Raw genomic sequence first — 22784 nt, 5'->3', positions numbered from 1 at the left:
AAGTCTGCACTTCGACTGCATCTGAGTTGTTTCATTTAAAATTCATTGTGGTAATGTACAGCACCAAAATTAGAAAAAAGTTGTCTCTGTCCAAATATTTATGAACCTGACTGTACATACAGCATTGCATCTATAACAATTTTAGTTGTAAAAAATTATATGGTGTCACTTTTTTAAATGAGCTAGATTCAGATATTTCTAACAAACTTTGAAATGTAAGATCTTGAAACTTCACGATCTAAGAAGTAAAGGTACTTTGGAAGTTGTACCCCAAAGAAAAACAACAAAATCAAAAAAACTAAATAAATTTTGTTTGTTGTCATGCATGTCTGTCCTCTTGAAACAACTTGGCTTCCATTGGTCTAATTTTGTTAAAAAATTTCCGCTTATCCTTGAAAGAAATTTTTTTTGGGAAAGTTAATTTGTTGCTGAGATTTTCCAGAATAGAGTGTGTTATGGCAGATTTTTAAATATCAAAAATTCACATAAAAAAAATTGGAGAATTTATGAAATTGTCTTAAAACAGAGAAACATTCTGTGTCACCTGGTATGATTTATCACACAAGAGGCCAAGGTGGAGAAAGGCCTTTAGAAACACCCAGGGAAGTGGGCCAATATCTTACCATTCTACCCAGAGGAGGTGCACTAAGAGGCAACCTAGCTTCTACTTGAGTGGCTGGCTTCAGCTTGCATGGGACAAAAACATGCTTCATTATCAAAGTTCAAAAATATCTTCTGTAAAGTCCCATAATACACTCAAAATGTCCCACAAGGGTTAGGATCATCGTTAACCCCTGGCATGTATAGAGAAAGGCCACAGAAATCTTTTTTTTTTTTGAAAGAAAACTAAAAATACTGCAAAAGGTTCAAAAGAGTTCCACAGCAGAAAAAAAAAATCAGAAATCACAAAGAGAACAATACTTACAAAGCCACCAACACCAGAGTGGATTTAAATGTGAATTTAAATGACCCACACTAGACTACAATGTGTCAGTGCCACAGCATGCCTTTATAGGGCTGGTGATGGTCCATTAATGGTGATGATTGGTGGCCCCAATCAAAATACAAGACACAAAAGAAAATTTCTAGACATATATAGATACTAAATAATAGAATAAAAGTAACAGATAATGCATTATAAACAAATGATGAAGAGAACAATATTACAAAAAAAAAATTGAAAACAATGAACAATAATGAAAAAAGAACAATGAAGATAAAGAGAAGTTTGACCAAAACACCACCTAAATTGTTATTAATGTACTGGTTCAAATTTGCCTTGAGAGAGGTTATTTCTTGATGTGATCTGTTATGATTTGGGTCAATTTGTAATTCTTTTCTTGCTTCAGGATGTTTCTTTCTGCAGCTTTATAAACCAGTGGAAGTTCTTTTATGTATGTATGTCACATTCCCATGTTGTAGTCTCAGCATTTTGTGTCTTTTACTAGGACGTGCTGCACTGTTGCTGGTGGCTGTCTCTCAGAGGGCACTATATACCATGACATAAATATGTAGCTTTATAACTCAGTGCAGCATCCGAGATTTTGGATCCAACAGTCAAACAACCTCAGGATGAGTCCTCAGGAGTGAACATTTTCTTATTTTAGAATCACATGAATACACATTTTGGCTTCAGTGACAGCTTGCCTTCTAGTTAATACACCTGGCAGCCTTTGCTTTGATTTAGCTTATGGTCTAGCTGTTCACTTTTTGACTATGGTTTCTCTGAGTCTTTGACATTGACTCTCATCACAGCTTCTCTTATTTAACCCAGGAAAAGTTAATAATGCGATCGCTTGACCATTTGCCTCTGGAAATTTCTTTTGTGGACGCTTCTATATCCTTGGCTGCTGAAAGTGTCTGCAAATCAAATACATGTGGCAGACTACAACATCATTAACAGTAACCTGGTTAAAGTTTTGCATGGCCATATAATCAGATTATTCACAGAGTAATCTACCTCTTTTCCGATTTCTGTAATTGGAATAAGGATTTACAAGGTATTTTAGAAACCGGACTTCTGTGAATAATCAGGTTATTGAACCGACATCTCTGAGACCTTTATCTTTCCCTGCATATCCCGAGTTCCTACAACTACGACAAATTAACACCCACAGAGCCGGTCGTGCAAAGAATCAGCATTATATACCCAGCGTCATTGCCTCCTTTGTTTCAGTGCTCAGTACTGACACCTCTCTTTTTGTGTTTTGGAGTACTGACAGTTTAATGGCTGTTTACCGGTGAGTATTAACGAAGTGTGCTTGAAAATCCAAGGGTAGCCCCTCATAAACTCCACATATAAGTGAAAACATTGTATGTATTGTTTAAAATGCATGACGAGGATGAAGAAGAATCCAAAAATACAGAAGTTTTGTTGAACTTCAAGCATTTCCTAGATGATATCCCATTCAAGATTGGCTACTATAGCTCTTTGCTGTCACACTGGTCTCACAAAGCATCATGGGGCACTAGGAAAAAAAGTTTGCCTAAGCTGGTTGCACATTGAAGTTTTAGAAGAAAACTGTTTTAGTCAGTCATTTGCGAAGCTAGTAAATTTCCTGCAAAAATTACTTTGGTGAATTTTATCGATGAACACTATTCTTTCCGTAATTAGTAATATATAGTTTGTAATTGTATTTACCTGTGAACTTGTTACAACACTCTGAGCCTACACTCAGTAAAGCGCACTATACAAAAATAAAATAATTTGAATTATGTTACAAAATTGTTAACATGCCTGCTCTGCTTTCCACACACACCAAAAAAGCAGTATGTAGTTACTGTATTTTCTGTTATTTGTAGGCTGAAGGTGTAAAAGTTGAACCATCATTGACTTTCAGCACATTATGGAAACAATATTTTGCCTCAGAAATGTCTGTGAATGGAATGAAAAGTTCAAGAATGGAGGCACAAATATCACAGATGAAGAACAATCAGGTTTCCTGCTCACGGACAATGCTGCCGACCACACAGGGTGTGCCCATGACATAGACCTGGCAGACAGGAGTGGGTCTGTCGGAGTAAGTACTGAATGTCAATAACTCGGGAGACGATGTCGAGAAATAATGGAAGGAAAGCTCTACTCTTTCTGTATTCATTTTTAAAACATAAATTGTGTACATTAATAACTTAATCTCCTTTTTTTTACATCTGTAGGATTGCATTCTGTAATATCAACTGAATAAAGGATTCACCAAAAGTCCATTTCTACAGGTTTCAGCTAGTTTCTAAAAGGTGGTAGCATTACTTCTCAACATGTCCACATGGAAGTTTCAAAATGGTTGACACCCCCAGGTAAGCTATTCCATTAATTTACTGATATGCTAAAAGGGTGACGTAATGTGTGAACGAAAGCCAAGCTGATCTCTTTGCAATTCAGTATCAATTTCCTAAGTCAAGGCCTACTTTGACACTTACATTTTCTATTTAATGTTTAAACAAAACTTTAATATTTTGCAGTTTCTGTGTGAACCAATCAAAACATTTAAGTGTGCACGTAATCTGTTAGGGAAAGGTCTTTCCCATACGGTGCAGAGGTTTGAATGGCAGCTCGGTCACTGTCTATGTGACTTCCATCCTAACTATGTTTGTGTTAGGTTAACCAGCATTTCTAAAATGGCCCTGTGTGAGACACTGAGAGTGGGTCCTGTGATGGGCTGGCATAGGTTCTGGCATCCTTGCCTGGACTTCGTAAGATTCTGATGAAGTCAAAATCTTTATTTACCCAAATTTGGAAAAAACATTAACAATAAGAACAAAGATTCAGTTGCTTTAAAGATTCATCAGTATTATGGCAGGCATCTCTACAAACATTTTGCATTGTGCTGTATAAGTGCACCTGCTGGCTTGAACTAAATCTTCCTAGTTAGATGTCAGACCCCTAGGATTAATTAAATTTCAATGGGAAATTGCTCAGTCTGGTTAATTTGGCTCTAAAGTACATGGCAACAGAGAACGAGAACAGGAAAATTAATTAGCTACATTCAGATTGTGCCAGCAGCTGCTTGTCACAGATCTGTACTCCATATATTTTGCTTAAAATCAGCTAATTTCTAGTAACAGAGTAGAAAAAGTCTGGCAAGATCAATTATACTTTACTAGTGATTAAATATTACAAGACTGCGACCCTAATTTTGCCAGTGCATCACTAGCTATGAGTTGTAAGGGCTGGAGTAAATGATTTGCAGACTCCATTATTTGCGGCTGCTTGTACACCAATTATTAGGTACTGACTAAAGTTACAGGTGAGTGCAAGACGTGTATTACTAGGCCAAAGAGTAGATAGAAAAACTATAACTTAAACAGTAGGATTGATTTAGTGAGAAAAGCTGCAGCTATTCAGGAGGACAGCACATGGCAGGAAAGTCTATAGCCAGCGTTAGAATACATGATTTTTGAGTTGGGGAGCCTATTTCACTTAATTACTGCAATTGCTGGATCTTATAACCTTGAGGATGCCAGATTACACAGGTAGGAATTGCAGGGGATGACCGGCTACATAACACCCTCTTTACTGTTTGGCACAGTTTCAGTTTTCTAAAGTACCACAAGCTCACTGCATTTTGACAGCCAATTAACAGGTTTCCTGACTGGACCAGAGGATGTATTAATGTTTTCCAGGCATGGCAAGTTCAGTTACAGTCTCCACCTGTTTTTCCCTCTTTTTCCATTCTGTTATTATACAACAAATAAAAGATATTGGACAGATAAGCCTTTTTTGTGTGATCCAGAACACTTGACATCTGTTTTTTCCTTGCAGCCACAATAAATGTATCTGGGATGCTTATTGGTTGTTATCACTCACGCACACATAGACGTAAATCAAACTGACACTAGATAGATAGACATATAGATTGATATTACACACACATATAACATTTGCAAATAAACTGTACACACACTAGATACAAATATAGAAGAAAAACAAAATATTGGAATTTATATTTCCTGTCTAGCATGTGTTGCTGTGGGAAGTGAGGGAAGAGGAACTGTGTAGAATTAGGCATTTCTCTTATCACCACCAAACCGCCTCTGTATTATTCCTTATTCAAGCAGTACTCCAAATTTGCTAAGAAATAAATTTTAAAGAAGTGCAAAAAACATACATGAAAATAAAAGTCTTCATTATAAGAAGTGACTTTTGGAGGAAGATTTCAAGTGATGTTACTACTTGTCAGTCTGCTATGCGGGAAGCCCCAGACTGGGAGTGAATGTCGAGTAAAGACAGCTGGGGATTTTCTGTATGAGCGCACAGCCGGCACTCACTGTGACAGATTGTGTCTCCAGCAGACCTCAGTTGGAGTATACAGGATTCAGTATGGAAAAAAAAAAATCATGTATGCAAACATATCAGAACTGCATCGGTATAAAAAAAACATTTAAAATAAAATGGGAAACATAGCAAAATGAAGGAAAGAAAGAAAGAAAAATATCCTCTTTACAAAATAAAATGAATATATTTATTATGGATGCTGTACACACAAATAACTTAATTATGAAATTTGTCTAAAAGAAAAGCATCTTAAAATACCTCTATATATATATATATATATATATATATATATATATATATAGGCAAAGAACATGTGTAATCATCTTGCCCTCTACTGGCCACATAGTTTAACAACAATCAGCAAATGTAATTGAAAACACAGAAAGCTGTATCGGAGAATTAACAGTAAGGTCACATTACTAACCCATACACCGTACGACACAATTAGTAATACAAACAGAAAAGATGTTCTCAAGCATAATACTATTAAACAAAAAAAAAAACACTTCATCTTTAAGTAAAAACTACAGACATCTTAGGAACTGAGGAGACTGTCAACTGGCAGAGTCAAGGTGTCGAAGAAAAATCCCCCTTCATTGTCTCCACCACCAAATATTAATAAACTGTGTGGCTGTGGGAAACCTGTTTCTGACGATTCCAAATCTTTGTCCTCCTGATCTGTTGCCAAAGTAATCATTGAGTGTCCTGCCCTTGGAGTGGCTGACAGAGTATTGTTCACAAGAGCGGTCCAGGTGCTGCTTTCTGAAAGAATCCAAAGAAATACTTGTTTGAAAACACATTAAAAATGCCTTTGTAAACTTGGTTTGGTATTTTTCAATTTAGTTCAATTTATTTTAGCATGGTATTATTTGGCATTGTAATTAAAAAAAAAAGTCTCTGTGTGAAATTGTGAAAGAAATTAAAGGTGATCAAGGGGTAATTTAGTTATTGCGTATGAAGTGTTTTGGTATGCTTTCCACATTAAAATATAGCATTTATTTTAAAAACAGCATGAAGAGACTGCTGCAATGGGTGGTCATTTAAGCAAGCATATTAGGAGATAGAATGCTCTAAGTGGTGATGAATGAAAAGTAGCAACTAAAAGACTTGACAGTTATCACATACACAGAAATTCCACAAAAGGTTAAGAACTGAACCTTAGAAATATTGAGAAGGACAAGAAAGTAGTGGAGTGAGACTTTTATTTAGGTGTATAAGCTAGTGAACCAATCAGAGTAAATATCAGATGTCGCATAAACATTAATTCAGCACTATTATGTAAACTCAATTGTCTATAAATATGGGACTCTGACTTTGTTCTGGGACCATTCCCTTAACAGACTGCTGTGACAGTGTCCCCTCTCCATGGAGAGAAATTAAATATGCATGACCAAGCTTCCTCCTGTCCGATTCTTGACTCAAGGGGGTCATAAGGCAACCGTTTCTTTCACAAAATACAGACAAATATACATAAAACTGACTTAAATGAAGCTGCTAGTCTTGGCTTGTAAAAAAGAAAAGAAAAGAAGGCCAATACTGCCTATAAACAAACTTAAATGTTGATCTCACCTGTATTGAAGATGAAAGTGTCCCTCAAAGCATTATTTCCATCATATCCTCCATGAATCACAAAACTGTAGTCTGACAACACTGCAGAGGCATGCCAGCTATGGAAGAACATTTATCATAAGCTGTAATTTTATGAATTAATTTATGACATTTATTCACAGCTATTGCATTTGTTAAAGAGGTTCTTCCAGTCTAAGCCACTACTGACAGTTAACAATAGCTCACTAATTATTTTTGTTTTGAGACAGCAAAATGTTAATTGCAAAATTTGCAACAAATTAGCCTTAATGATCACAATGGCAAGACATATTTCATCTATTCGAGCACAGTCAAGTGTGAGCTTCAAATGTACAAGATTATATAAATACACACTGGTGCCTTCTCAAAATGAGGCCCAGTATCTTTTTTTTGTATACAAGTATGAAAAATAGCAATAAATCTCAAACAGTTTTTATATATAAAAACATTCTTATGGGGATTAAACATTTTTAATAAGCTTTTTTAAAATATATAAGTAAAAACTACATAACTAAAAAGAATGCACACTAAGAAAAACACTGTTAACACTATATTTATTTCATATAACCAAAACCACGTTTATTTGCTTAAACTGCTCCAGCTATTATTATTTTTATGTCAAAGGTAAACGTGTACTTCTTGTAATGTCTCTGTTGTCAATAACAAGGAGTCCTCCGTTTAATGCTACTGCATAATCTTAACAGTACAGTTTGGGCATTAAAATAGGATTTGTCATGTGTCATTTTCAGCCACTAAAGGTCACTTTAAGAAATGGGATCATTCCACTTCCTTTTTTTTTTTTTTTTTAAATCTTCCAAACTTGATTCCTAAAACTTTTATAGTACCCAGGTGTTGTACCATGTTAGCCATTATGAATGTAGTGAGAAGTCAAGCAAAATGACACCTTTTATTGGCTAGAGTCTGATGTTGTCAATGGGCTTTGCAGGAGAATAAAAGGTGTCATTTTGTTTGACTTCTCACTAAAACGTTTATAAAAGATATGTTTGGCTCCGGCCAAGTCTGTTTGTTAAATTGAAGCCTAAAGTTAACACAGAAGGGACAACTGTTCTTATATTGACATTTTCAATTATTTAATTAAAAACTGTATAATAAAAGAAAAAAAAAACAAACCTTCTAGGAGATGGTGGTTGTCCATTTACATCCACAGCAGAAAATTCCATGAGACCTAAAAAAATTTTCAGAAGAAAACATTTTCAGAAGTGGGTGAGCCATACAAAGCAAAATGCTGATGCTGTCAGAATAAAACGGATTGCATCTTCAATTTGTGTCATCTAGATAAAGGGAGGAAATGCCAAGAAGGAGTTCTTCACCACTCTGGGAAATAAATAAAAGTTACAGTCCTCAAATAAAAACTAAACATCACTTGAAAACAGAACAGAGGTTTCCACCACTACTATCCACTTAGCCTCTGAAAAGTTTTATAACCCAATTCAGCGAGAGACTGCGCTCATTTCAAAGTCAAGTTTTCATTAAAATGTTAGAAGAAATCAGAGATGAAAACAAGTCATAATAAAACATTATAATAAACACTCACTATTTATAGCAATGGTAAAATGTAGGACACAACCTTTTTAGTATTATAATTCTAAAACTGTTTGCAGTGATTTAGGAGAGGAGCAGTTAGATATAGCTCATAGAAGACGGACTTCAATGAATACAACCACAGTGTGTGAGGGGGATTGGAAAACCTTGTATATGGACGTGCACATCCCCTTGCTATATGCTTAATCACCATGCAGCAGAACTGCATATGAAAATAGGAATGATGATGACAGCTAAAGTGGGAGAGGCCTGTAGAGCCCAACATGTAGTTCTAAATTTCTTACTGAGTTTACATAAAATTGTACTTCCTGCTCTTGGGGACATTATGGCAGAATGGCTATATAATAATGTAATGGCTGGGAAAATGACTAGGTATGGATGCCAGAAAAAAATGAATGTAGTCAAATATAATTTGATGGTACGGTGGCCGAGAAGAGCAAATCAAACTAACATTTCAGAAAACAAAATTACAACACCAAAGATAAGTTTATATTCAACATGATGGTATTGAATAACATATTTAAAAAGCAAAAACGTCCTCAGATGTTCAAGAAAAACACAAATTTCTACAAGTGTTCTCAATGACTCCTTCAGGTGTGTGATGGAGTCCATCTTCACTGGTAGCAGATCATCCTAATACATCTCAAGATCCTAAAGCACTGTAGAGGGCGGTGAAGGCAGCACAAAAAATGGCCAACACCCAACTGCTTTCTGTTCAGGACATCTACAACTCTCACTGCCTTAGAAAGGCAACCATTCTTATTAAAGACAAAAGCCACCCTGTACTTCACTTTTCTCATTCTCTCTTTCTGGCCAAGGGAACAAAACCATTCACACCAGCACCAGCCCATCCAGACAGTTTCTATCCACAGGTTGTAAGTACTGAACAGCCAAAGTAACAAATACTGTACACATTCTTGTGAAAATAACAAATAGGATAACATAACAAATACTGTTAAATGTTACTGCATGTATAGAATGTGTACTTTACATTACAATCCATGTACTGTATATTCATTTTCTGCATCTTGTATTTTATATTATTTCCCTGTCACTATTCTGAAGAGATGTGCAAGTAACAAGTTCATTGTATTATTTCACAGGATAATAAGCTTGAATTTGAGAACATAAATAGATGTGTAAGAACTATGGCTTACTAACTTATATTAACTTGAATATTTTCTGCAATGCAACATTGTGAAATATTTTATATTTTCATCTCCTCTTTGTATATATTTTGAAGAAACACACTATTCATATTTTTGGATGGATGGTTTCTATTTTTATTTAAGCTGACAAGAATCTTCCTAATGACAAAGTACAGCCTTTTTCTTTTCAAATGAAAGCTGCTTATTATAACATAATTGTATTTCAACTGAATGGAGATGGTAATGTGCAGCTCAGAGAAAAATAATATCTTTAGTTTAAAAATGTTCAAACACTTGTTAACGCCTGTTGCTCCCAGAGGGTACAACTTATAATATCTCTGCAATTCTTTCTTTCATAAAAACCATTGGAGGCTCAAGATATTTTGTAGGAAGGGGAATATTTAAGAGGCACTTATCACATTTTTCCAACAGCTGCAGTATACATGTACATATTTCAAGTGAGAGTGCAAGGACTATACGGATGTTATATTTTCTAGGTACTTTGCTCTCCCCAACATGAACTAAAGACATTTTGGAAAATGTACCATCATGCACCATTGGTATTGAGAGCCTAAATGTGTTTAACATTAGTGCCACAACATGAAGACTGCATGAATGCTTAAAAAATGTATCCTAGCTGGCTACATGTACTACATTATAGAATGTAAAATGTAACCTGGGAATGTTTTACTCATTTCACAAAATACCCAGCACTATAATCTGGGTGTTGAATGCAAAGGACAAAAATTAGATTCACAAAATATAGTACGCGGTTCAGAAAGGCACTGTACACTACATATACAGCTCAGCCTCTAATTGCTCACCCAACTATTCTGCATAGGTCATTGTATATATAAACATAAGGCTGAAAAAAACGGAATTGTAGGATTCAAGCTTTGGTACCATTTTGGAAAAAAAAAATGTCTACATAGTACCACAGGGCATCAAGGGCTTCCTATAACCTGACACTCACACTTGGGGAAGTACATAACAGAGTACAATTTTAAAATTCTCCTTACTCAGATCCAATATGTGCATGTCATTGAAGCATACAGGAGCATCCCAGCCTCCAAAGATATACAGTTTTTTCTGAATCAGACAAGCAGAGTGACTGTACAATAAAGAAAATTACAAAAAACAAAATGAAAATCAGAATTGTACTTTAAAAGGACAATACTCTTATCTAGAATATAAGTCCACAAATTATATTTTTTGAGTTTTCATTCGACTTTCAGAGTCTTCCCATCCAAAGAAGTATACAAACATACAGTACATACTTTATACTGTATGTATATAAACAAAAATATACCATCTTTACTCTTGGTATCTTACCCTGATCTTGGTGCTGGACGACTTCCCAACACAATAGGCTGGTACCAGATCTCATGCTGGGGGTCAAAGATGTAAAGTGAATCACTGCAACCATCAGGTTCAGGGTTTGGCCTAGGAAAGACTCCTCCCCAGACAAATAACTCGCCACGAAACATTGTAGTACTGTGATATGCTAGAGGTGGCACTTTTCCCTTTGCCTATGAAAAAGAAAAAGTAATAATAAGATTATAAACTGATCTTTAAAGATACATTTGTCCAACAGTAACTTGGTATCTGATTTGCTATTAGAACCTCCTAAATTTGTTGAGGTATGAATTCAATATGGTGCCTAAAGTTTAATATAGGGATGTTTCAGTGTTTTCCAGAGTCACCATTTAGCTAATGGTGGATCTTTCACATACCCTCAGATTACACCTTCAGTCTCATCTTACAAATATGCAAGTAGATCTGATGACTAGAAAGGACACTAAATTATGTATAATTCATTGCCATGCTCCTGAATCCATGTCAGTACTTGTTATTTTTGTAGCACTTATCGTTATTTTGCTTAAAAAGGTAATTTTTAAATGGGTACAATGCTAGTGAAGAATTTACATCAGGGCTAACAATATTCCATGACAATCAACATATACTCTACTTGTATCAAGGAACCAACTGTGTGTAACTAACGTCTATGCCATTACTCCACTGTTTGCCATATCTTGGCCTACCAATTAGCAGAAAACAGGTTCTTCAAGGATTATCACATGTATTCCTTAGTACATTTAGTTATCATTTGGTTCCTTAGCTAACAGAAGTAGGGTAGATTGGGTTTTCATCTACCATACTCCACCTGAGTACAGACACGATGTCATTTGCAATATTGTTTTTCTCAGAACACTTTTTTGACTCAGATAATTCTTCACTTCTGTTGGTTAATCTGCACAAGCTCTGCAACTATTGACTTAACTGATCTGTGGTGTGTTTCTGAATAAGCCTTATAGTATGCTAGCTTAATGCTTTAAAGTGGAGGCCCATTCCTGATTCAGACAAACAGCTCATTATCCACTAAAACTCCAGCAGAAATTGTGTACTCACTACAATGACCGCTACCCACTCAAATTCATTTAAATCTTTATGTGCAAACCAGAGGTAGAATATGCAAGACTAAAGACAAAACATTTACCTGCCACTATCAGTACATTTTACATAAAATAGCCTAACAATCTTATGGGAGCAGCTTGTCTTCTTACACCAATCATGATTACATGATTAGATGATTACATCTTGCCTGAAGAAGGGGCCTGAGTTGCCTCAAAAGCTTGCATATTGTGATCTTTTTAATTAGCCAATAAAAGGTGTCATTTTGCTTGACTTCTCATTACACCAATCATAATATCCTTTTCATCCTTTGAATTCTCTTAGATTACTGCCCCTGAATTGGCCACTATTGCCAACAGACAGAATAACTCAAATAGCTCTCTCTAAGTGTTCCTTTTTAGTGCCCATCAGTTATTTATTTGAAAGTTGTAAGCCACAAAATTTCCAATGTCTCTTAGTTTTTTAATGCCCCTTCAAAGTTTGGTGTTCACTTGTATTGGTTTCACAAGGATTCTTGCCTCGCTAATGTGGTTATCAAAGCTCTGCCAAAGATTTTCACAATCTAATGTCATTTTCACACCCTTCCTATAAGTGCAAACAGAAGCCATGCATATTACACTCCTTATCAAGTTGTTTATCAATTTAAAAGATTTTCCAAATGTAAACGTAGATGCATAGCTGCAGATTAAAAAACAGTTACAAGCAATTCACAATTTCTATGAAATGGTGCAAATTTGGGCAGCTAAAGAACACTTTAACATTCAGTTTTGGAAAAGTGTGCATAGAACTCATCCAAACATACCTCAACCATTGACCATTTCCATGTCTTTGTGTCCAGAATGTGAACATCATTGAACCACTTCTTGTTCTTAGAACCTCCAAAAACATATATATGCTTTGTTTCAGGATTTAAGGTAGCTGTATGGCCGATACGGCACTCAGGTGTGGGGCCATCAGCAATTGTCTCTGCAGCATTCCAGACACCAGTAGCTAAACAGTAATGTGAAAATACAAAAGCAAGAAAAAGTCAAAATAATCATCAATTTCTGAGACCTGTTTAAAGTTATGCTAGGAAGCAGTAAGTCAAAATGACCATGTTCTATGTTGTCATTTTTCCATTAGAAACCATGACAAATTACCACTTTCTCTGAAGAAGTTTAGAAACAACACTTAACTAATATTTCTGGACTAACAAGCAACTTTGGGATTTAGGATTGTGAAACAGTTAAGCAGACATTTATATATTTCCTTAGCCCTATCTTGATTTTTTGGGCATGGTAAAAGTGTTAACTTTATGGGACACTGTCAGAAATGCTGAGTTGCACGCATAGGAATACAAAAGAAAAATATACAGGTAAAATTCAGTTACAATGAATATCTTTACAATGACATTTTCATTACAATGAAGTACTTTTATGGTCCCAAAGGTTTCCCCATATGACGCGAGTCTATAGAAATCTTGTTACTACAAAGTACATTCAGCAGATACTTTCATTACAACGAAGTGCCCAAAAGACCTTGAAATGCCTGAATGAATCATCCACAGAGCAGCTAGTTCTGTGGCCACAGCTCAGTTGTGCACAACAATCCCCAAACAGAAACCATTGTAATTTTTTTTCTTTCTTTCGAACTTTCCTCGTACTGTTTTTTTGGGGTTTTTTTTTTGCCTTTTTTGTTTCCTGCGGTTTTCAATGATACCTTTTACTTATTGCTCGTCAACATTTGAAAAACATCCATTGGAATTTAACTCATTGTCACCCTCCTATAGAAACGGCAGACATGAAAAAATGATAACAGTTCAAATTAGAAAAAAAAAAAACTCGATTGCAGCAAAAAGAAAAAAGACATTGCCAGTGAATTTGGAATTTTGCTATCGATGCCGTCAACTTTCTTGAAAGATCGAGTAAAAAAAGAAGAAAAATCTCAGGTTGCAAACGTATGTGAACTGCTGCATTTGAAGACGTCAAAAAAGCAGTTTTTATGTGGTTCAGTGATGCTCGTTCAAGAAATATTCCTATTAATGCGGCACTCATTCAAGAAAATGTGAGGTTTGTAAACTCTCTTGGGACCTCCCCCAACTAGACAGCACGCTGAAGGGCGTCCCGAAGTCCGATCTTCGTGTCTATGGAAGACTGTTTATCTGTTGCCAGGGCAGCAGTAGGCTCAAAGCTATGCTGTGTCTCTCCACCAAAGCAAACAGAAAAGATAGAGATGGGTGATGCAAGGAACATTGTAAATGCAGGTTACAGGATTACTTGATCACTGACCTGGCCACGACCCTGCCGGACAGCTGTGTCTGTGGATAGCAGAGTGGCAGATCACACTACAATAAATAAGTGTGCCGTTCCTGTTTCAGGCTGAATAAAGCTGGTTTTGCTAAACTACCGAGACATAGCCTCATGTTCTGGGGTGCAAGACAAAGACTTATAGCGAAATCCCGATCTTTTATGATTTGCTTCTGTGTCACTTTACTGCAGCGCTATGAGCCTGTTTTTGCCCTGCCCTGGCAACGGACAAACAATCTTCTGCAGACGCTGCAATTGCGCTTTGGTATGCACTTCAGCGTGTCGTTCCCGTTGGGTGGAGAGTGGGGTTGGGTTGAAGCTCTCAAAAGAGTTCAGAAACCTCACAATATGAAGAAGGATGATTCGGGTCTTGATTGATAACTGTGCTGCCCACAATATGCTTCTACATTTAGATAATGTTCGCCTTGAATTCCTCCCACCTAACTGAACAGCAGTGCTTCAGCCATTGGATTTGGGCATCAATCGCACCCTGAAAGTGTATTATCGCAAGGAAATGCTGAGAAACATTCTTGAGGAGGAGATTAAAATTAACGCGAAAGAAGCTATTGAAATGATTGCAAATGCCTGGGCGCAAGTTAAAGAAAGCACTATAGTGACAAATACAGAATCTCATTACAATGAAATATTTTTTAGGTCCCTGGGAGTTATTTGTAACGGAATTTTACCCGTTTACCCAGTACATACCACAACGCCAATGAGGTTTTGAAAATACATATATAAAGAAAATATTTTAAGAATAACATTAAAAAGACTCAAGGCTGCAAAGTTAGTGCATGATTTATTTTCATTGCAGGTATTTTAACTGAAAACATATAAACTTTCCAAAGCCTGAAGCTGTACATCTGAATCAGGCCTAAATTGAGAGGCATTTTCCCATATCTAATTTATCTTGTACTTTTGTCAAAAAAGCTAATTCACCAAAGTATCACACGGTATTGTTTGAGTGATAGCATGGAATCAACAAATCTTACTTGTACAGAGCTTCCACATGGAATCCTTGCAGAACTGCATCCGGGAGCCCTGCCCTCCAATTAGTATAGCTGTGTGGTCATCAATTGTGCAAAGAGCTTGTCCCCAGCGACCAGAGGGGACTGTAGAGAGAAATACCAAAACATAAACCAATAAGAAAAACAACAGTTACATGTATGTCCAAAGTATCAGTCAATCTTCTTTTTAAGATGGATACAAAATGCAACAGAAAACACATTTTATATGATAAAATGCTTTACATAACACATTACCTTCCTCTCTAGTGGAACTCAAAGTCCTGGTTTTATCCTCATGACACTCAAAAAGTCGTATCTGCTTAACACGGGAAGATGGGCGACCTTGTCGTTGTGGAGTAGTTCCTTTAATAGATGATGCATTGGGACAGTTGTTTTCATTGTTCTGTAATATCTCTTCTTCTTTTGATAGAATTCTGCGCTTCCTCTTTCCATGAGACTCTTTCAAAGGAGGTACCTCCGATTCAGGGCTCTGATTAACACTCTAGAAAAGTAACGATGCCATTATTTTAAAACTGGTTAATAAATGAAAATTGTACATCAAAATATAATTTTAAAATCTGTTGTGGCAGACACCTGGAGCTCTTACCCAGCTGGGAGGCCTTTACAATGGAAGGACCGGGAGAGAGAGAGAGAGAATGTAAAGGGCATTATCTTCCCCAGATCACTAGACGGTAGCCCCCTCCCTGAGTTGCTACAGTGCCATGGATTCCCACAGGCCACTATGACTCGTCTTTGTTGGATTCTGTGTGCGCTGCAAGGGGGTGGTGCAGGGATTGATGAGCCCTACTTTGTTGGGCTCCCACCTTACCCAGAAGTGCTTCCAGATCATGCTTATAGAACACCAGAAGTACTCCTGGGTGTTACATAAAGGGAACCTGCTGCCACAGCTTGAGAGAGAGATATGAAGAGAAAGACAGAGTGAGAAGACAAAGTGCTGTGGGCTGTTTTTCTCCTGTACTTGTACTTCATTGTACATAGCTGATGCTGTGGAAAACTCTTTGGGAAGAGTTTCACACAAATAAAGAGTCTCGTATGTTGCTGGATGTGTGCCTGTGCCTGTGTCTGTTTGTGCTGGCTTTGGGAAGCTGGAGTGCCTCTTGCAGGCCACACTGTTTAAATCACAAAACACACTATTTAATCTAAGCATTCCTGGGAGTCCTACCACTATTGTCTAACAAAGTTAGACACAAAAATATGTACAGTCATATCAAATTAATTGATTTTGTAATGTAATACAAGAAAAACAAATAAAATACTGGCAAAATATATTTACCTTAGGTGTCTTCTCTTTTGCTTTTGGGACTGAGTGAATACTGGAGTCATCAATAAGCTCCTTTCCAGACCTGGCATGTTTCTTACAAGAGTGTTTTAAGTTAGGTGTAACACCTTCATGTGACAACTGTAAGGAAAAAATAATAATTCCTCAGACTTTAAATTATAGCTTACATTATTAATAAGGTTGTTCCAGAAGAGTAAAATGCAGTATTTCACTAATTTACAAAATAAAGTAGAAAATATACAGTGATCAGCTCCAACATTCAAACCACTAACAGGTAAAGTGAGTAACATTGCTTATCTCATTACAATGGCACCTGCCAAGGGTTGGGACATATAGGCAGCTAATGAACAATCAGTTCTTAAAGGTGATATGTCAGAAGTAGGACAAATGCACAAGCATAAGGATCTGTGCAACTTTGACTTGGGCCAAATATGAGATGAGTGGGACAGAGCTTCTCCAAAACAGCAGGTCTTGTGGGGTGTTTCTGGTCTGCTATGGTTAGTACCTACCAAAAGTGATCTGGGTGGGGGACAACTGGTGAGCCAGCAACAGGTTAAGAGCACCCAAGGATGTATTTGGGGAGCAAAGTCTAGCCAATCTTGTCCAATTCCACAGAGGAACTACTTTGGCACAAATTGCATACAAACGTACCATGAGAGAAACGAGTCAGATCACACAGTGAACTGTAGCCTGCTGCACAGCTGCAGACCAGTCAGAGTGCCCATTCAGACCCTTGTACACCGAGAAAAGTGCCTACAGTGAGCATGTGAGTATCTGAACTGAATCATGGAGCGATGGGATAAGGCAGCCCAATCTGATGAATCACATTTTCTTTTAGATCATGTGGACAGCCGGGTGTGTGCGTGTGTCATTTACCTGGGGAAGAGATGGCAGCAGAATGCACTATGAGAAGACACATTCTCCACTTGTTTGTTTGTTTTTTCCTCCGACATCCCTAAAAATGTGAAGGTTAAGTAAACTGCCAATTCCACACTGTATGGATATGGGTGTATGGGTGTGCAAGGGAATACCCTGCCATGCACCCAATGGTGCCAAGATATGCTCTTGTTTACAAAAAATTGGGAGCCAGAACTGAATAAGAAGAGTTTGAGAATGTTATATAGTGATAATGTGAAACCTACACAGTCTATAAGAAAAGAATAAATTCTGATAGCAATGAAACAGCTACAGTTTTTGCATAAGACTATATTGAAATACCAAAGAAAGACAATTCAATTATAGTATGAACACTGTCTATCAAGCTTTGTGCAACATCAGACATTAAGCAGATATTAAAACTGAAAATACATAGAAATATCTCATGTCCAATAGAAAAAAGACAAAAAAAAGTCTTTTAAGCTGAGGGTTTATACATTCACACACACATGCGCGCGCGCGCGCGCACACACATATAAGCGAACATTGTGCTTTGTGACCTACTGTACTGCCAGTTTCTCTTGCTTGCTTATGTTTATACATTAATGTATAATTGGATAGATCACGCTAAAGACCACTGAAGGGTGGTCACAGAGTAATTCTGCGTTGAAGGTTAAATAATGCATTACATTAATGTGGACCATCACACTCATCAGAGTTTGAACTTCTGAAACTCCCAATATTACAGGCTTGCTAACAGTGGACATTTAAGTCATCTTGAACAATTTCTTTCATTAGAAATATGATAAAGACACAGGAAATTGTCTAATTTATTGCATTATAAAATCAGAATTAAAGAGCAAATACTACAGGCTACAATTTATGAAACTAATTTTGTTTGTCACAAAATAAACAATACAGTATACACAAAATTGCTATATTCCAAAGTTAAAATATTTGACAAAAAATTGAAAGCAATATTTCTAATACATAACAATGAATAAAAATCTAAAGAAACACTAAACAACCCTCAAAGCTAGATCAGATTACCATTTTTGTGTTTACCTGTCCATTAATGGTCAGTTTCAGCCTGAAGTTTCCGATTCCCCAGTTTGCCCAGTCTTTTTCAATACTTTGCTCCCATGCAAGACATCTGAAGAAACAAAATAATGGCAAAAAATGCAAACATTTAGGATTTTCAATTGAGCACTACTAATTGGTGTCCTGACCTGGGCCGATTGCTTTGGCCCTTGATCCTGAACTGGATTCATTAGGACGGACAGACTACTAATGCATACAACATTTACTATTTCATGCAAATAAAATGCAGAATAAAGGAGTTTTAAAAACAGATAGAGGAATATCCCGTTTCAAAATTATAGACTTGGAAACAATACTAAAGTTTCGCCTGTCCATCACCACTACTTACTGGACACTAAACAAAACAATGTTTCCTATGAACATCTGAAAATATGTATTTTGTCTGGCATTCTCAGTTCTTTTCAAGAAGAATGTCACATTTACCAATAGATATTTTATGTACAATAGCTATGTAAAAGTTTTGGTTGTCAGCAGTTAAAATGACTCTGTTAAATTATTAGATAACAACCATCTTAGAAATCATTAATATAATGATGCATTGCCTTGTAAATGTACTTAAAATCATTTGATCCATATTATGCCATACTTGCTGAATCAGCAGTAACAAAAACATAATAATAATAATAATAATAATAGGAAGATTGTAAAGCCCTGCTCTTGCTGCTTTAGAAAAGCAAACAGTATTAATAAAGACCTCAGCCATTCTACACTTTCTAGTAAATGGTACAGTACCATTGGCAGTCGCACCAGCAGATGTAGGGACAGTTTAATATTGACTGGTAACAAGGTCACAGAGCAGCATATCATAATAATAAATATTATGACATAACAGTGTATATTTATATATACAGGGTGAGTCAAAATTATGTTAACATTTTTATGGCGGAAACAATTTATTCACAAAACAAATTTCATATGTGCAAGATGATTTACAGGAATGTCTTAACCTCTTTGCTATCATGTTCAACATATGTACCATTGCAATACAATTAGTTTTAACATAATTTTGACTCACCCTATATACTGTATATATCTCAAAAAAATTAAAGGAACACTTTTTAATCAGAGTATAGATCAAGTTAATGAAATGTCTGGGCTATTGATCTGGTCAGTTAAGTAACACAGGGGGTTGTTAATCAGTTTTAGCTGCTTTGGTGTTAATGAAATTAATAAAAGGTGCACTAGAGGAGCAACAATGAGACAACACTCAAAACAGGAATGGTTTAACAGGTGGTCACTGACATTTTCCCCTCCTCATCTTTTCTAAACGTTTTTTCACTAGTTTTACATTTGGCTACAGTCAGTGTCACTACTGGTAGCATGAGGCGATACCTGGACCCTACAGAGGTGGCACAGATAGTCCGACTTTTCCAGGATGGCACATCAATACGTGCCATTGCCAGAAGGTTTGCTGTGTCTCCCAGCACAGTCTTAAGGGCATGGTGGAGATTCCAGGAGACAGGCAGTTACTCTAGGAGAGCTAGACTGGGCCGTAGAAGGTCTTTAACCCATCAGCAAGACCGGTATCTGCTCCTTTGGGCAAGGAGAAACAGGATGAGCACTGCCAGAGCCTTACAAAATGACCTCCAGCAGGCCACTGGTGTGAACACCTCTGATCAAACAATCAGAAACAGACTTCATGAGGGTGGCCTGAGGGCCCGACTTCCTCCAGTGGGTCCTGTGGTCACTGCCTGGCACCGTGGAGCTCGACTGGCATTTGCCACAGAATACCAGAATTGGCAGGACCACCAGTGGCACCCGGTGCTTTTCACAGATGAAAGCAGGTTCACCCTGAGCACATATGACGGATGTGAAAGGGTCTGAAAAAGCTGTGAAGAACGTTCAGTATGACCGGTTTGGTGGTGGGACAGTAAAGGTCTGGGGTGGCATATCCATGGAGGGACGCACTTCATCCAAAATCCCAGAGACATGCCAGTTAAGTTAGGTGGCAACTCTAAAGTGGTGGAATATGACCAAGTTCAGGGGTTTGCATGTTTGAGCTGTCCTGTCCAGAGATGTCCACCAGCTCCCTGTAACCCTGAACTGATTATACAGATAAAACGAAAACATCTAAGTGAATACTATTGTAGCATGAAAAATAATTAAACAACAATAAGTTAGATTGCATAGGTATTTTTTCTTTGGAAAATATATTTAATGTGCCATCTTTGGGGGCACTTGCAGCACAAATTCTCAGTTGGTGAAATTTTAGACAACTACAAAAAAAAAAACAAAAAAAAAACATACAAAATGACATGTAACTTAAAGAGAGTTCTAAAACATTGATTGTGTCTGCCCAAGTGCTGCACTCGTCACAACATACATTAGTAATACACTACAATACTTTCAATATTCTCATGATAGACATTTTACTTAAATCTTAATTATTGTTATAGACAGGAAGATTACTAAAGTGTGTGCGCTGGTGGCTGAGGATGCAGATTCAAAAACAAGTCCTTGGTCTTGAATTTAAGCTGAGAAAGTAAGTTAGCCTGCCAGATGTTAAATATTTTATCCACATGTTTTACTAGAATGTTTAGGTTAAATGCTCTGAAGTAGTGTTTACTGTGGATGGTGCAATCTAAAATAGTTTCTAATGTTCTCTTTCTGCCCATGTCTGGATATTTGCTTCAATCAGGTATATTTTTCCTAAAGACAAAAAATATTTGTTTTGACATTCGCTTCATGCCACACTTTTTTACCTGTTTTCCTCTGTCACTGTGCCGAGCTTCCATGCTATCTCATCACTGCCAACTACCTCCACATCAATTGTTGTGCCAGGAGAATATATACGCCAGTCACCCCGAGTAAAAACCACCACCTGATCTGGCCAGGAATTTTCCAGCTCTACTCCAAACTGTAGTTTCTCTGTATCACTGTTAGGGGAAATAAGGTAAAATTTGTATGGTGACTTGTGCAGACATGAAACCCAAAACGACCATTCTGACTACTGGTTAAAGACATGCTCCACAGAGGATACACACCTTCTGAACAGTCTGTTTAAGTCGAAAAACAACAATAACAACTTTAATATAACAAACTGTTACTAAAAGTACAGTATATATTTACTAACACAGGTGCAAAGATAAATATTTCATAAAGATTAATTTTCAGCCTTACAAACAAACTGCAAATTGCGATTTATTTAAAATGAACCAATGTACAAAATAAACTAGCAGGATTGGCTTTGTTAGCGAGTGGAGTCGGTATTTGAGGATTAAAAATACTTGACAGAAATATCCAATGATGGCTATCAATCACTGACTAGCTATCTCACTCCACAAAGATCCGTATATCCTTAGGTAACATGGTGGTAAAAACTTTAGAGTTTTGAAAAATTATTGCTATGCACATTCGCTTACGTCCCTATTGAAATTGCCCACACCAGTAAAAGCAACGAGCTAAAGGGAGAGTAGACGGCGCCAAGTTACAGCACCTCCTGCGCTGAACTTGCGAGGAACTGGCCGTCTGAGAACTCGATTCGGAAGCGCTAACACAACAATCGCCGCATTCGTGCATAACATGCAATACTGCAAAAAAAATGTTAAGGCCGAAGTGTACAGTACGGTCCGACGCTTCACACAACCAGGCAATGCGATGTCAATAAAACGTCATCTACATGCAGCGCGCGCCCAGCTATGGTGAGCGTGCATGTTATTGTCAGAGTTAACTTACCTTTTTAGTTTTTGCGGTGGCTTATCGCAATTAAACAGTGCGTACACATTAAAATCGTACATATCTACCACAAAACAAACACCAAAGGTTTTAATAAATCCACCCAGTATCAGCTACTACAGCTGAGTAGTGTCTGAGAATCGCGCCAATATTACAAAAACAGCTATAGGGCGTCATGGGCGGGTTTCTGCATTATTGACAAGAGGAGAGGCCAGTTAGCAGCGTTCAATCTTAGTAAGAGGCGGGATTTTGGAACGCTTCCTACGTCCCTCAACAGCTTCAACTTTGGATGATTCCCATTGGTTCGAGAGGCTGCTTTCACGTTCATTTGTTAGCGACCTTCGCGGTTAAAAAAAAAATACGCGCCATGTAGGATAAGAGGACGGGAAATACAGAATGTGCAGTGCTAAGCCTGGCGTGCTACTTTTTAGAAGGTTGTTACTGTGTTAGGTTAGATGAGAGTTATAGTCCTTAATTATATGTATGATGCAGCAACTGCTAGAAGTAGGCAGGTAACGACCGAATATGATTTTATAGGAGTTTTAACATTGTGTATTT

General features: G+C 37.1%; 1 protein-coding gene across 1 annotated transcript; it reads right to left on the bottom strand.

Annotated features, from left to right (window-relative positions):
• Window positions 1-5580: 5580 nt before the first annotated feature.
• LOC120539219 (kelch repeat-containing protein) lies at window positions 5581-22395 on the bottom strand. The gene is made up of 12 exons (XM_039769081.1): window positions 22227-22395; window positions 21254-21427; window positions 18516-18603; window positions 16569-16694; window positions 15530-15776; window positions 15260-15379; window positions 12785-12972; window positions 10903-11099; window positions 10590-10681; window positions 7991-8045; window positions 6842-6939; window positions 5581-6034 (listed from the first exon to the last, which is right to left on the bottom strand). Exons 1-12 carry the CDS (start codon window positions 22286-22288, stop codon window positions 5808-5810), a joined length of 1674 nt encoding a protein of 557 aa, XP_039625015.1. The 5' UTR covers window positions 22289-22395; the 3' UTR covers window positions 5581-5807.
• Window positions 22396-22784: the final 389 nt, after the last annotated feature.

Source organism: Polypterus senegalus, chromosome 11 (genome assembly GCF_016835505.1).
Source record: "Polypterus senegalus isolate Bchr_013 chromosome 11, ASM1683550v1, whole genome shotgun sequence".
Lineage (NCBI taxonomy): Eukaryota > Metazoa > Chordata > Cladistia > Polypteriformes > Polypteridae > Polypterus > Polypterus senegalus.
This window is presented reverse-complemented; position numbering and strand designations above follow the sequence as displayed.